A 16,578-nucleotide genomic window follows, 5' to 3' on the forward strand; every position below is an offset into this window, starting at 1 on the left:
ACATCAAAGCTGTCTCCAAGCTCCCAGCTGCAGACACTCTGTCTGAGGTTCCCTTTGAAGCAGCACCGGCCACAGGCCATCCAAGAGGCCAGTCCCTCTCCTAACAGCCACGTCACATGACTCTGCATCCCACAGGCGCCTCGGAGCTCCCCTAGAAACTATAACAGGACAAACATCTGTCGTCCTGGATTGCTGTGCAGGGCAAGGCCAAGGGGAAGACAGAAGAAAGGACCTGTGGGGCCACTGCTCCTACTGGCCTCCGGGAAAAACCAAGCACGCAGCTCGGGGACACGCCAGGGTCATGGGGTGGAGAAGCAGAGCTTGCGGGCTCCCATCGCGGAGCCAGGAAAAAGACCTAGGGAGGGCAGAAGCTGGCACAGCGCCAAGCCGTATGTCCTCCTAGGATGCGGGCCATTGCAGTGAGTCCTTCAGACTGCCAACCCTCAGCAAACGGGCGGGAAACAGGAGCCTGGGAGGCCAACAAAAGAGAAAGGATGTCTAGGACCATGTTTAATCACCACATTTGTGGGGGGATTCTCTGATGCTGGATGATGTCCTCAGAGTGAGCAAGACAGTGAGATGGCTTAGTGGTTAAGGCGCTTGCCTGTGAAGTCTAATGACCTAGGTTCAATTCTCCATGGAAGCCAGATGCCCAAGGAAGGTGGCGCATGCATCTGGAGTTCACCTGTAGTGGCTAGAGGCCCTGGTGTGACTATTATCTCTAGCTGTCACTTTTTTTTTCTCTCTCTCTCTGTCTTAAATAAATAAGTAACTCGAGAGAGTGACTGCAAGAAAAAAGGAACTGAGGCTAGAAAGATGGCTCAGCAGTTAAGGCACTTGCCTGCAGAGCCTAACGACCCATGTCTGATTCCCCAGAACCCGTGTAAAGCCAGATGCACAGGGAGGCTCCTGCATCTGGAGTTCCTTTGCAGTGGCTGGAAGCCCTATATGTATATGTATTTATATGGTTTTTTTTTAAAGGAAAAAGAAAAGAGGAAGCTGTAACATCCAAGTCCAACGTACTGCCACCTGGGTAGATGGAGAAATGGCTCAAGAGACAGACCCTGGGAGGGGACGCCAGACTCTCCACGTCCACAGAAACTATTAAATACCAGCCATAGCCTAGATGTTGATTGTGAAGGAGGGAGGATAATAAAGCTTAGAAAGGTTTCATCCACAGCAGGCTTCTAGAAGGCTCTTCCGGGCCTGGGAGCTTTGTGTTGAAGACACATGCCTAAAGAGAACTGCCTCAGCAACAGTCTGTGATGTCTTCTCCATGGCCATGGCTGACAAAGGGTATTAAGGACCAAGACATCCAGCCTGGCCCTCTAGGCTTCCAACCTGATGGGCAGAACAGGACCCACAGAGTAAAAGGGGATATATTCCATCCTGATCACCATGGCAGCCCAGCATCTCCCATAGGAGTATGGATAGGCCAATACTGAAAATGGTTTTGCCTGACCGTCTTCCCTTATAGGTAACAGAAAACCCGGGTCAAAATGGACAGATAAGCCACGTGTCCAAGGACTAGGTGGTGCTGATGTTGGTAACTTCAAAAGTTCAAGGATAACATCAAGAACCAGGCTCCATTCTCCTCTTTGCCTCATCAATTTCAGCCTGTTCTCATGGTCACAAGAGTCACCACCACTTCAGATATCACGTAAAGATAAGACAATGCCAAGTGGTCATGTGACTCCTCAGAAGAACTGTATCGATGACAGTATCCAGGTGAGAGGTCACCCTAGACTATGCTATGGCAAGGGGGGGGCTGAGCCTAAAACCCATCTGCCAGCAAGGACAAAGCTGTGTCTGGGGGCACTAGCCAAGTCCCTCTAGCGTGGGGACAATGGTTCATCTTAAAGGTACTGAACCTTGTACCAGAAAGCACTCTGGTAAGGGTATACTGCCCCATGCAGTGGGAGTGGCAGAGGACATCTGCTTAAAAGAAAAGCAATGACCCCACGGAACTAAGGCTGGGACTCGTGTCTCTGTGGCGTGAAGATTCGAAAGGCCTGAGTGTAGCCCAGCTGCGGTAGGCAAACCCACCCGGCTCACCTCACACTGTGATTCCTGAGCTATTCGCACACATGCGGGGCAGATGGAACAGGCTTGTACCCAAATGCGCTGACCGGATGCTGAAGTTCAACGGTGCCCCGACCACCGCTCTACGTGTGTTAACAAGCCCACCTGCATAACACTCAGGTGTGCAGGGCACGAGGCCGACCAGTGAGGAAAGAACTGCTCCATGCACAGGAGCAGGTGACAAGAACCAGTGCAACGGAACAGGACAATGCGCAAGTTTAGGAATGATCAGGGGCCTGAGAGATGGCTTAGCGGTTAAGCGCTTGCCTGTGAAGCCTAAGGACCCCGGTTCAAGGCTCAATTCCCCAGGACCCACGTTAGCCAGATGCACAAGGGGGCGCACGCATCTGGAGTTCATCTGCGGTGGTTGGGAATAAAGCTCAGTGTAGATCACTTGTCTGACATGTGCAAGGACTGGGGTTCCATCCCCAGCACATGGTGGGGGGCGGGGATTAACAAGACGACAGACCAACCAACTGAGTCAGTGGTTCTCATGAAGGGCTGGCCTTGGCCTGGCTGATTGTACCATGGTATCTTTGTGGGAGTCTGTCTTATCCTCAGCCAAGCCCCGGAGGGCAGACAGAGGCAGGCCTGGGCCCATGGCCTTGGCTTCAAGGCTTCTACATGTGCCGTAGCGCCCGAACTGCCAGAAATCCTCAAGGTGGCACCCTGAGCCTGTGCGGGGTGACGTCCCTTGCTGATGGCTCACCTTAAGCTCATAGTCCGATATCACACAAGCTGGTGCCAGAGTGAAGGCTCAGAGAAAACAGGTGCGTGTGTGCAGAGGCTCCACATACATCCGGGTTAGGTCTGGGTCTGTATAAACTAATTCAGCCTGTGCTTTCCCATATCTTGGTTTTACCTCCTCCAACACAAGACAGTCGATTTCAACTCGAACAATTACGTTTATTTTTCCCAGAAGACCTGGCTGTTCCCAAAACTTCTCTCAGCAGACAACAGTGAGATGGGTAAGATCGGACACCAACCAGGGGCCTGAATTTGGGAAACAACTCCCAGCAGGAGCTCATGATCCCTGCAAACTGCAAAAGGAAGGGAGGTGTCTGGAAGTCTCAAGGTGATGGTTTGGCCAATCGTCCTCCAGAGGACCACAAAAAGCCACGGTTTCTGCTAACAGTCACAAGTCACTTCATCACAACAGCCTTCTTTGAAGCTTAGAGTGGAGAGTAATAAAGTGAACCATTAAATCCCAAATTAAGGAAAAGTTGGCAACTTTTGCTTTCACCTAATGAGCCAAGTCAGTCACTTCTTCCCCTCCTCTGAGAAGTACAAAGTGCTCCTCAGTTGCAAAAATATTTTCATTGCTGAGTCTGCAGGGTCTACTGTTAGTGCCAGCTGCCCGGCACGCTCCTGCGCGGGGCCGGCGCTTCCAGGATGGGCCTGTCTGTGTTGGCTGACGTTTGCTTCAAAGGCTAATGTTGCAGCCATTGGCTGCGACTCAACTGAATGATTCAGTATGCCTTCTGGAAACGGTTATGCTAGCCTTTCATTTTCTTTACAAATATGCAGTGGGGGAAAGGATGGTGCATCCCCCATACCCAGCAAGCAGCAAGGTCTCCAAAGGAGATACAGAAGTAAGGAGGGGCCTTGCTGGAGGGAGAGGGTTCTCCCGCCTGGATGAGAAGGAACAGAACATAGGACCAGAAAGACATGGACCATGGACCAGGTGAGCCAAAGTTTGGTTGAGGGCTGAGCACAGCAAAACAAAACATAGGCTTTCTGTTTATATTCTTTCACACCCTCTCTGTTCCCCTATCTTGATAGGTTTTTTAATTCACCAGTTCTTGTCTTGGCCCTTCAAGAATGAAGATTTGCGGGCTGGAGAGATGGCTTAGCGGTTAAGCGCTTGCCTTTGAAGCCTAAGGACCCCGGTTCGAGGCTCGATTCCCCAGTACCCACGTTAGCCAGATGCACAAGGGGGCGCACGCATCTGGAATTCGTCAGCAGTGGCTGGAAGCCCTGGCACGCCCATTCTCTCTCTCTGTCTCGTTCTCTGTCTGTCGCTCTCAAATAAATCAATAAAAATAAACCAAAGAATGAAGATTTGGGGCCAGAGAGATAGCTTAGTGGTTAAGGTGCTTGCCTGTACAGCCAAAGGACGCCGGTTCGATTCCCCAGGACCCACGTAAGCCAGATGCACAAGATGGTGTATGTTTCTGGCATTCATTTGCAGCGACTAGAGGCCCTGCTGCACCCATATTATCTCTCTCCCCCCCTTCCTTCCCTTCCTCTCTTGTCCTTGGGAGAGGAACTGCCTCAGCCAAGGTTCTAAGCCCCTCACCCACCCCCCAAGAACACACCATTATCTCACTGGATATACAAGACACAACTTCAAAGATCGAATGAGAATGGCGACTACATGGAGCTCCTAGAGCCCAGGGCCTGTGAGTTCGTGGGTCACGTGTGTGAAGCTACCTGCCTCAGAAGGCAGCCATGGACCAAGAGTAGAATGCTCGAGGTTTGGTTTCAAGAGGAAGAGAATCAGTAATGGGTAAAATCCAAAGCAGAACCCTGACAAGGTCAAGGACGGCGATGGTGGATGGAGAGAGAACAAAGAGCCAAGGGGCCAAGGCAAGAAAGGCCTGCTGCAGGGCACTGAGACCACCCACGTGCCCAGGCTCAGGAGGCTCAGACCGTGTGTCACCAGCACCCATTTCTCCGGATGGAATGTTATTGTTGCTGTCTAGGAATGGAGCAGAAAGCAGGGAAGATGAAAGGGTGGTGGGAAGGGAGAGACAAAAGAAGTGAGGGTGACCGGGGGGAGGGGGGGGACAGAAAGACAGAAAGAGGAAGAGAATGTAGGACGGTTGTGTGAAACCATAGAAAATGAATGCAAATGATAAAAACAAAACCTCCTTCCTCCTCACTGTTTATAACACCACCATAATATTTAGTCTCCTTTAAGATATGTCAAGAGATGTTTGCCATTTCAAATATCCTCTAACTCCAGCACAAAATGCCAGCAGCTCTATACGGAAGCCCAGCAGCCAGCGGCTGTATACACTCTGTGGGACCCAGAGGAGGAGAAAGATGACCTCTGGTCATGTGTCTCCATACAGCAGCCCCTTTGCCCCCTGCCCTTAGCATGGCTGCTGCTGTGGGCTCTGGCTGTAGCAGATACTCAATAAATATTTATATAATTAATGAGGAAGTGATTAAATGAAAGAATGAAGCAACCAGTCTTTAAAAGACACATCAGGATTCAAAAGAAAATGGGGGGCAATGCTCACATTAGCCAAAGGCCTGGCATTTTCATCAGGTAAACTGACTCAGGAGTGGCCTGGTCTACAACTGTCTATAAAGTGATGGGCTGGGGGCTCATGGAGGCCAAGGGAGCTATGGGAAGCTGTGGATGTTGGGCAGGAACTGAGTATGGTGGGCTCAACGTGCAGTCCACTGAGCCCACCATTTCTGCAGAACTGACCTGGGAGTGGTCTGTCTCCTCAGGACGCATAACCTCTTCAGAGCTCACACAAGCCCCAATGTGGGAGGCTGACTGGGATATCACATTCATTTTCCAGTGTTTAAAAATATGTAACTTCTTCCATCTGAAGTAGTTTGAGATGGTCAGTGACAAGCGGCAGGATGAAAATTATTTAAAGGAATATGCTGGACACATAAAATGGGGGCATAGGATGGACCATTAATCAGTTTCTGTGAACTACCTGGCAGACAAAACCAAGAAATACGAGGCATCTCATGTTCTTGTTATCAAATTCCAGTGCCTTGTTTAATAAAACTGTCTTGTCAATTATCATGTTTATTAGGATAACCAGTCCACAATTCACCACAAGGTCTCATTTCTCCCTTGCTCCAGAAAGAGATCTGGACGGCATTGGGAAACTGCCTTCCTGCTGAGAAGAACAGGCCATTAAGAACCCTTTGCATTTTCTGATTCTCAGGAAACTTGACTACATACCAGCCAAGGCCAGTAACAAACGTAGACAACACAGAGGGAAATCAGCTGACCAGACATGCTGACTTAGGTTCTGGAAGGCTACCATATACTCCCTGGAAAACAAGAGTTTGCACTTGCTCCACGATGCAGCTCCCCCAGGCCAGGCAGAAGCAGAACTGAGCAAATGCACTTCCCATACCTTTCCTCTGCGTCCACCTGGTCTCAGCCTGAATCTCTTCTCCTCAGAGACGCCCCCTCATCTACACCACCTACAGAGGTCTATCTGGCCCTGGTGGTCCTCTTCCCTTTGCCTCTGTTGCTGAACTTGTGGCGGCTCGTATCTCCCACTCAGCTCCCCCACTAGACCTCCAGCTCTACAGCTTTGGCTGGCTGCTGCAATATCGTCAATACCCAATAGTGTGTCCTGTCAAGACAGATGCTCATTAAATACTTAAGAAATCAGCAAATATTCAAAGGATGACTGAAATGAAGGAACTACATTTTTAAAGATCCAATTGTATAATAACCCTGACAATTCTGGCAAACTCTTTTTTTTTTTTTTGAGGGAGGGTTTCACTCAAACCCAGGCTGACCTGGAATTCACTATGTTAGTCTCAGGCTGGTCTTGAACTCATGGCAATCCTGCCAAGTACTAGGACTTAACGGAGTGTGCCGCCGTGCCTGGCTTGGTAACCTCTTTTCTACCAACATCACAGAGAAACAGGCAAACATAAGGTCTCTCTCTGCCTTGTCTGGCAAAACCTACCTTCGACAAAGAATCAACCTGCCTCAAGGGAAAGAGCACAGGAAATCTGCTTCCTGCCCCCTGCTCTCTTGGCCCCTAGGTGTCTGCAGCTGGCTTGGTACTTAACATATTCCTCTCAGCCACTTCCAGTTCCTCCAGGATAGTGTCACTGTCTACAGGTAAGCTTGGCAAACTCTTTCTGTGAAGCACTAGAAATGTCTGTCTTCTCCAGCTACGTGGTCTCCATGCCAACCATTCAACTCTGCTGGTGCAGGATGAAAGCAGCTATAAACACCCCATAAATGAATGGGCGTAACTGTAGTCCAATAAAACTTTATTTACACAAACAGATGAAGGGCCAGATTTGGACTACAGGGTATAGATAGTTGGCCAGTTCTGGATTTTTTTTTCAAGGTAGAGTCTCGCTCTAGCGAAGACTGACCTGGAATTCACTATGTAGTCACAGAGTAGCCTCGAACTCATGGCAATCCTCCTACCTTTGCCTCCCAAGGGCTGGGATTAAATGCATGCACCACCACGTCCAGCCAGCTCTGGACTCTTAACACACTAACACATGCTCACTAAACAAGGGAATGGAACACGTTATGTCACCCCTAAGTGAGAAGGACAGGAGGCATTCCCAGTGGGGCATGGACTAACTCAGGCCCAATGACCGGAGAACTGCTTTGTCAGAACCATGAATAATCATCTCCGTCCACTTCCCTGCAAAAAGTGCCAAAGTGAAAAACGGCATTGCCATATTAAGAGAAAAATGGAGCCAAAGAATTTTCTTAATAATCAACGAAGTTCTTGAAATGGGGCCAGAGAACACACAGGGCTCAGCCCGGGGTTGGGGGAACTGGAATGTTTTCTCCCGCTAAAGTGAGCTGCAATCAGAACAGTAAGGAACCATGTCCCTATTCGCTGCAGGGCACAGCGGGCAGAGCGGGCACGGCAGAACCAAAGGCAGCATCCACTTCACTGTTTGGGTTTCCGTTCCCTCATGAAACATTGATGCCCGTCTCCCTAAAAATAGCAAAAAAAAAAAAAAAAAAAAAAAAATCAATCCAGTAAAGCAACCCCAGAGCATCAGCAGGATCCACAGTATCTTTAGCAACTGCAGCAGAAGCCTGCTGGGTTTGGGATGAGAAAAAGACCCCAAATGGTACAAGCAGAGGCAAGAGTCCAAAGTGGAAAAACACGCTAGCAAAACAGGGGGGTCCTAGAGCAGTGGGCACGAACTCCGGGCGCCAGCCTGCTTTGTAGGAATGGCAGAGACACTCTTGGACAAGCCCATGCATCTTAGTCAGCACCCTCTCACGGTCATTGCCTGAGAAGACCCCGCCTGACTCACACCCAGCCCCGCGCCACTCCCTCGCTGGCTTGCATCACACGGGCCAGACTCTCCCCACGCAGGGCCAGGCTCTGCAAGGCTTGGATATGAAAGGCCCAGGCCCTGCGCCTCCCAAGTGACCCTGCTCTGAACTTCAAGATCAAGTATCGGGCTCTGGGCCTCGATCAGCAGGCTCAGCAGTAAGGGGACCTCGGCAAACAAGGCGGTCCTGCTTGTCAGACACTTCAAATAGGCCCATGGGTGCCAGCAGGCCCAAGGGGGCAGGGCGCCGGTGTGGGCCTGAGGGGAGGAAGAAAACCACCTCAAACCTGGACGAGGCTGTTTGCAAATATTGCCCTGCTGGTTGGCGTCAGGGAAAAGCATCCACAGGAAGCCTGGCTGCCTCCGCAGCACTTTGAGTTCCCAAGACCACAGGCTTGGGCAGCCCTGGCATAGCCTGTGCCCGGTTAAACTCTACAGTCAGGGGGGTAGGCAGGCAGGGGTGGGCAGCTAGCCTCTGTGTGGCATCTCCTCAGCTGAAAACAGAAGGGGATCTGGGTGATGGTACCTCCTGGCTGTCCTCTGGGGAGGTGCTCTGAACCTCACTCCGAGGCCACTGCTGATCAGCACCTGTGCAGTGAATCATGTCCTTCACACCCCAGCAGCAGCGAGAACACGATGAAGCTAGGTACAGGGACTTGTGCCTGTGATCTCCACTCCTCGAGAGGCTGAGGCACAAGGATCACTAGGACGACAGAGTGAGTCCTCACCCCAGAAAGAAAAGGTAAATTGGGCTGGAGAGATGGCTTAGTGGTGAAGGCGCTTGCCTACAAAGCTTAAAGACCCATGTTTGACTTTCCAGATCCTACGTTAAGCCAGATGTATAAGGTCACACAAGTGTGCAAGGCCATATGTGCCCATGAGGTGGCGAACATGTCTGGAGTTCAGCTGCAGTGGCTGGAGGCCCTGGCATGCCAATTCTCTATTTCTCTTGCGCGTGCATGCGCACACAAATTTTTTTTTAAAAAGGTGGGCTGGAGAGATGGCTTAGCAGTTAAGCGCTTGCCTGTGAAGCCTAAGGACCCCGGTTCGAGGCTTGATTCCCGAGGACCCACGTTAGCCAGATGCACAAGGGGACACATGCATCTGAAGTTCGTTTGCAGTGCCTGGAGGCTCTGGCGCACCCATTCTCTCTTGCTCTCTGTCTCCTTCTGTCACTCTCAAATAAATAAAAATAAACAAACAAAAAAGGTAAATAAATGAGACAATTATACATTGTGATAAAGAGGAGAGAAACCAAACATTGGAATATAATGGGCCTTGTCCTTTTGGGGAGGTGGGGTTGAGGGGACTGAGACCACAGGAAGCAGCTTCATGTAGTGAGCCAGAGAAGGGGTGTCCCTGGAGTCTAGGTAGGACATGTTCATGCACCTGAAAGACAAGGCGAGGTCAGCTATGGAGGGGCTGGATGGAGGGTGATGCCCAGAAGAATGCCCCCAGCCCCGGCAGAGCTGAGCAGAGGGGGTGTAAGATGAAGAGAGGGGGCTCCCAGCTTAGAGCTAAGGTCTCTGTAAGAACAGGAAATGCATGGAGGTTTTATACAGGATGAGGTGGACACTGTCTGAAGGAACTGGCATAGCTAGAAAAGCTGCAGTAACAGAAGTCACGTTCTCCTGCTGCCTTCCTGAACACACACCTTCCCTGAATGTCTGCCCCGGCCTCTGATCTCAAGACACCAAAGGAGTCGGTTCTTACACATCCCTCCATCCAAGCCCCATGGGGGTCCCTCCCTCCCTCTTCCCCCTTCTCCCTCCTCTCTTTCTCTTTCTCTAAATTACTCAGGAAAAAAGAAAACTGCAGGGATTAAAAAGCTTCCATTGGAGACAAGTTAAAAATACTTAGCACACATGGCCGGTGGCTCATGTTAAACACATTTGGAAACAGTTTGTGTCCCAAGTTGAACTGGTTTGCTCTCAAAGCTGCTTTCTATTAAAATGTTTACATGTGTGTGTCCTGACTTCCCAAGGCTACACCCCCTCTCCAGACCAACACCAGCCCCAGCAAGGGTCCCCAGCTCCAGGACTCCAACAGGAGCACGGGAAGGCTGCTCAATGAAGCTGGAGAGATCATCTTGTAGGGGACATCCCCTCTCCTCCATGGGAGGCTGGCCAAGAGGGCGGGCTTCTCAGCAAACCTTTCTCCAAGAGTTCTGTGTGCAGGGAAATCTCAAAATGCAGCAAGTACAGCAAACACACACGTGTCAGCTCAGCAGAAGGAAACAAAAGAAAGTCCTTTGGTCACAAGCCCAGAAACATCTCTGGCAACCACACGCCAAGCAGCTTCGAGCCCCTGGAGATGTGAGGCTTACTCTAACAGAGGGAGGATGTGCGGACACAGCGGCTCAGAAAAGCAGGAGCTTGGGAGAGGCCTGTTCTATAGCAGACGGTACCGCAGCCTCACCTCTCACATTTTTCATCATGTGTAGGTGGGTGACACGTATGTAAACATACATATATACTCATTAGCATCCATAGGGCCACATGTGTGTGCATGAGCGTGCATGTGCAGGCTCAAGTTGATATCCAGCGTCTCCCTCAACCATTCTCCAACTTACTCATTGAATCAGTCTCTCACTTGAATCCAGAACTCATCAATTTGCCTAACCTAGCTGGTCAGCTTGCCCTGGGGCTACTGTCTCCACGTCCCCAGTGCTAGGATCACAGGCAGGCAGGCCACCACCCAGGCTCAGCTTTCCTGTGGGCGATGGGGATCAGAGCTCAGGTCCTCATGCTTATAGGGCAACAAGCACTTTGCCAACTGAGGCGCGGCCCCAGTTCCTGCTTTATTCTTTTTTAATTTTTTTTTAAATTTTATTTATTTGAGAGTGACAGACACAGAGAGAAAGACAGAGGGAGAGAGAGAGAATGGGCGCGCCAGGGCTTCCAGCCTCTGCAAACGAACTCCAGACGCGTGCGCCCCCTTGTGCATCTGGCTAACATGGGACCTGGGGAACCGAGCCTCGAACTGGGGTCCTTAGGCTTCACAGGCAAGCGCTTAACCGCTAAGCCATCTCTCCAGCCCCCTGCTTTATTCTTGTTGTGGGCAGCACCCAGCTGTGATTTTCAGTTCCAAGGGGACCATGTGCTTGTCCTGCCTGAGCTGGGTGTCCACAGCTTGGCTACGGGGGAGGCACTGTGACTGAATGTCCTGCCCCGGTTGTCCAACAGTGGAGAAGCCGATACCCCAAACGAGCGCTGCATGTGGCTCTCAGAAAAAGGAGGCAGGCATCAAGTAGACAGTGACATCAGATATGCACAGCACCTTCTGTTTTATGAAGCGGCACGAATGAGCAACACATTCAGGATGGAGACAACTTTCGTGTGAATCAGAGAACTTTTCATGCAGACTCAAGACGCTGGGGAGGAACAGGACCCAGATGACCAGCCACTGAGTTAGTCACTGGACTTGTGGACGTGGTGGGCAGCCACGCCAGCTCCACTGGGCTGCTCTTTAATGAGTTCAGGGACCCTGGGTCATAATCTCCCATCACATGACAAAGTGATCTTAGAATGATTTTCCTTCCTGGAACCCAGGCTGGCCTCTGACTCATTAATTATATCAGAGGCTGGCCTTGGAACTCCTGATCTTTCTGCCTCTACCTCCCAAGTGTTAGGACCACAGGTAGGTGTGGGCCACCATGCCTGGCTTCCAGAACTCGAGTTTTGTGGTCTCTTCTGCCTTTTCTGAGTTTTCCTGGTATTTCTTTTTTATTACTGTTCCTGAAATGAAATATTCCAGGGAATCCTGTCCTATGCCATCTCCTGCCCGTCACACACCTTCTTCATTATGCACTGAGGGGTGAATCCATGCTGGCATCCATTCACCTAGGCAGCCAGTTCCTTCCAAATTAACTTCGTTACAAGCCAGACTTACTCCAAGTCACTCTCATCAAAACAAAGAGACGTGTTGAGTATCCACAGTGTTTGTCTTAATATAAAAATAAAATAAAATACTAACATCACTTTAAAAAAAGAGAGAGAGAAAACAGAAAGCACTGGAAGAGATATATTTTCTCCCTACTTCCAGCTATTGGCAGAAAAAAAAAAAAAGTAGCTCTGTTGTGTCTGCAATTTAATATCCCTTCATTTTCTATTCTATTTTGAAAAGTCACATCATTTTAATTTTAATTTTTAAGTGTCCATTCCGTTCGGGAGGCGGGACTTACAACCCATGTCAAATGGCAGTCTGCTGGCTAAAAGGACTTCCAGAGTCAGCCAGAGCAGGTTTGCAGCCCTCCAAGCAGCTCCATTAAGACCTTGTGCATCAGGTCTGGGCATGCCGGGAGTAACACGAGGCCTTCGTCTCCACACTGGCTCAGAATCCGAAAAGACCGTGCCTGGGCCAGAAGCAGTCACGTGGCCCGTGCCGCGCATTCCCGACATGAGAGTCTAGGGACGGTGCAGGCCAGCACCCTGGCTGCTGAGCTGACACCCAGATCCCTGCTGCTGGCCGCCTTCCAAGGACTCAGCGGGCTCAAAGTCCCACATGTGGCCACTGGCTGGGCTATTCTGGTCAACCTCCTTCCGGCTACTACCACATCCTGGACACCTTTCTAGCCACGGGGGACACACCAACCTTCTGGTAGGCTACTTAAGGTCGAGCTGCCCTGTCACATGCAAAGGCTGGGCTCCCTCCCTGTGGTGACAGTCAAGGACTTGGGCACTTGGGAACTGCAGCCAGGCAATCTTAGGAGGTAGGAGTGATTAGGTGCAGGTGAATGCACCTAAGGTAGGTTACTTGAGTTCTCCGGGCAGTTTCTTCCTCTCTGAGTGGGAATACTACAGCTGTCATGCAGATTATGCAAAGGTTAAAGCTGCAGGCAGCCCCTCACACAATTATCTTATGACCATTAAACACATCTCGTAGGAGAAGTGGTTGATAGAAATTCCACAGTAACCCAGCAGAAATCACACACCGTTGTGACTTTCATTAAAAGCCATTTATGCACATGGGCGCAGAGCCTGGATCTACCCAGCTCCTTTAACAGCATGGTCTGGCCCACTCTGCCTCTGAGGAGGTAAGAGAACAGGCCAGGCACAAGGTAAATGTTTGAGCCAGTTTTCTGAAAGACTGGCTGTGAAGGGGGCATGGGTCTTGGGCAGTAGCTTGGCGTGATTTCAAAGACGGAAGAAAAAAAAAGAAGGAACTCAATATCTATTGCCCAAACAGCACACTGAGCTGCGCCCATCCAGCATCCAGCCTGCAGGGTGCAAAGCTGACGCATCGTGGCGACACCCATGGGAGATGGGACAAGCCGGAGGAAGGCCAGGCTCCTCCTACCCCAGCTCCCAGACCAGGGGGTCTGCAGGGGCTGGCAGGGGGTCTCGGTGACCCTGATCCTACCTCTACCTTCTACCTGAAACCTAGAAATTCCCAAGGACAGGAAGAAACCGAAAACAACAATCTTACAGCACTGCCCCCCAGCGCACTCAACCTCTGAGATCAGCATGAGTGGGAATTTCTGCTGGGGAGCCAGTAAGAACGGGATTTGGTTTTAGGCATGACGTTTTTGCTAAACACGTCAAATGAGCATTTTCGTTTCCTTCCCCTTCCCTCTTTTCTTATCCTTTCCTTTCTTTTCTTTTTTTATTTATTTGCAAGCAGAGGCAGAGTGAGAATGAGCACATCAGAGCCTCTTGCCACTGCAAATATAACGGAGATGCATGCACCACTTTGTGCATCTGGCTTTAGGAGGGTACTGGGGAACTGAACCCCAGGCTAACAGGCCCTTCAAGCTAGTGTTTTTAAGCACTGAGTCATCTTTCTAGTTCCTCCCTCCCTCTCCCTTTTTTTAAAATTTATTTTCAAGGTAGGGTCTCACTCTAACCCAGGCTGACCTGGAATTCATTATGTAGTTTCAGGGTGGCCTTGAACTCACGGTGATCCTCCTACCTCTGCTTCCCGAGTGCTGGGATTAAAGGCGTGCGCCCCCACGCCCAGCCTCCCTCCCTTCCTTTCTTCAGCAGTGCTACAGAAGGAACCTAAGACCTTACACACACCAGGCAAGTACTCCACTCCAACCCTGAAAGTTTTTCAAATAAGCATGCCCAAAACTAAGCTCACTACGTCTCAGTTTTATAGTGTTGTCCTGGGAGTTACATGCTCAGAGAATTGTGACTTGGGCATTCTGCGGTGAGTCACATACACATGAGGCTCTGAGAAGTTTGCTGAAAAGGATATCAATTAAGACTTTTTTTTTTTTTTTTTTTTTTTGGTTTTTCGAGGTAGGGTCTCACTCTGGCTCAGGCTGACCTGGAATTCACTATGTAGTCTCAGGGTGGCCTTGAACTCACGGCGATCCTCCTACCTCTGCCTCCCTAGTGCTGGGATTAAAGGCGTGCGCCACCACGCCCGGCTTTCAATTAAGACTTCTGATGCTTTTGGAGTATAAAGTTTGAAAACACATCCAATAACCTTGGAAAAAAACACTCTTGAGACCTGGCTGGAAGGCACCTGAAATCTAGCCTATTCCATACACACTGTGAACCCAGGACCCCTCTGCAGAGGTGAACAAAAACGTGTAGCAGAGCCCTCGGAATCAGGGCTGGAACGAGACTTCATTTTCACAGCTTGCCAACTCCTTCTAAGCCTGTGACTTTATTTTATAATCAGTTAAAATGTTATTTTTAAACACTGATCTGAGAGCCAGCATCTTCCAGAAACTTCCCTGAGACTCTGTCCTCCTCCACCCAAGCCACATTCCCAGGTTCCTGAGGGGCAGGGGGAAGGTCATTAGTCAGGTAGCTTTATTTTCAGGTGGTCAGCTGGAGAGGGCCCAAAGGGGGAACCACAAGAGATGGCGCTGCCTGCTTCAGCGGGACCTTTCAGCGTCTGGCCCAGTCTATGCAATCAGCTCTCTTGCCCCCCTCCTCAGTGCGTTGCCCTCTTCCGGGGCCAGATCCCTGAACCCAGACTGGAGCAGCTCTCTCTCAGACTCACCTGAGCCCCAGGGTAAAACCACCATCATAAAATGACAAAGAGATGCTTATCAGATGGGCACAGCCTCTTTATGGCTGGGTTTCTGCTCTGGTACACCACTCCTTGTCTTACCCCAGGCTGGGCTGAGATGAGGGGGGACCGGACCCCAACTCTCACATGGGCTCCCTACTCCCTCCTGCCTTCACTTGGCAGGACCTCTCTGCACTTTCTCCCCTTCCCTTAATCTAATAAAAATCTCTCTCAGTCTTACTCTCTGGTTTATGGATTTTAATTCTTTAAATTCATAAGACAAGGATCCAGGGACAGTCTAAATTTATTGGTGCACTGGCAAGGAACCACAACACTTCCGTTACACCTCTCTGGTGCAGAGCTGACCATTAACTCAGCAGCTTCAGGGGCTGGCAACGATCCCCCCACCCCTCAGGGAACCGGAGAGTCCAGTGCCCTTGCTAGCTCAGGATCTGGCCAGACATCTGAGAGCCCAGCTCTACAGGTAGGGAAACACTTGGGTGGCCCCAGACGCCTGCTCACCTGATGGTCAATTTTGATAAGTGCAATGTCGGCCTTTTCATCCACATCCTTGATTTTGGCTTCATAGGTAGCTCCGTTCTTCAGCTCAACCTTGACCCGGTGCTTATTGGTTACCACATGGGCATTTGTCACGATCAGTCCATCTTCAGACACGATAAACCCAGACCCACTAGCCACGGGCACCTCTCTCTTAGAAAAAGGAAGCCTGAAAACAGGGGAGATCAGTTAAATTCTAGAACACCTCTGGACACTTACTTCCACATGGGTAACTAATCCTGAAGAGCAGTACACGTTGAGCAAGTACATACTAGGTTTAACGCCCTCAAAATAACGTTAAGCCAAGTCAGGCATGGTGGCTCATGCCTCTAATCTCAACACTCGGGAGACTGAGGTAGGAGAATAGCCATAAGTTCAAGGCTAACCTGTGCTATGGAGTTCCAGGTCAGCCTGGGCTAGAGAGAGAGCCTGCCTCAACAAACAACAACAACAGAGATGGCTTAGCGGTTAAGGAGCATGCCTACAAAGCCTAAGGATCCAGGTTTGATTCTCCAGGTCCCACGTAAGCCAGATGCACATGGTGGCACATGCGTCTAGAGTTTGTTTGCAGTGGCTAGAGGCCCTGGCACACCCATTCACTCTCTCTCCCTATCTCTAATAAATAAATAAATAAATAATATCTTAAAAAACAGTAAGAAGAATAACAGTATTAGGTCAGTTTTTACAATACATTTAAAAATTCCATTTAGGGCTGGGGAGATGGCTTAGTGGTTAAAGCATTTGCCTGTGAAGCCTAAGGACCCAGGTTCGATTCCCCAGGACCCACACTAGCCAATGCACAAGGGGGCGCACACATGCATCTGGAGTTCGTTTGCTGTGGCTGGAGGCCCTGGCACATCCATTCTCTCTCTCTCTCTCTCTCTCTCTCTCTCAAATAAATAAGGAAAAAATTCCATTTAGAAAATATTCTGAGGG

At 50.1% G+C, this 16,578-nt stretch overlaps 1 protein-coding gene across 1 annotated transcript in view; it reads right to left on the reverse strand.

Moving 5' to 3' along the window:
* Positions 1–16,578, reverse strand: part of Htra1 (HtrA serine peptidase 1) — a 55,703-nt gene that overhangs the window by 11,569 nt on the left and 27,556 nt on the right. Inside the window, exon 3 of the mRNA XM_004659207.2 lies at positions 15,607–15,811. Coding sequence (XP_004659264.2) covers positions 15,607–15,811 — 205 coding nt within the window. The remainder of the gene's footprint in view (positions 1–15,606; positions 15,812–16,578) is intronic.

The sequence above is a fragment of the Jaculus jaculus genome, chromosome 1 (genome assembly GCF_020740685.1).
Source record: "Jaculus jaculus isolate mJacJac1 chromosome 1, mJacJac1.mat.Y.cur, whole genome shotgun sequence".
Taxonomy (NCBI): domain Eukaryota; kingdom Metazoa; phylum Chordata; class Mammalia; order Rodentia; family Dipodidae; genus Jaculus; species Jaculus jaculus.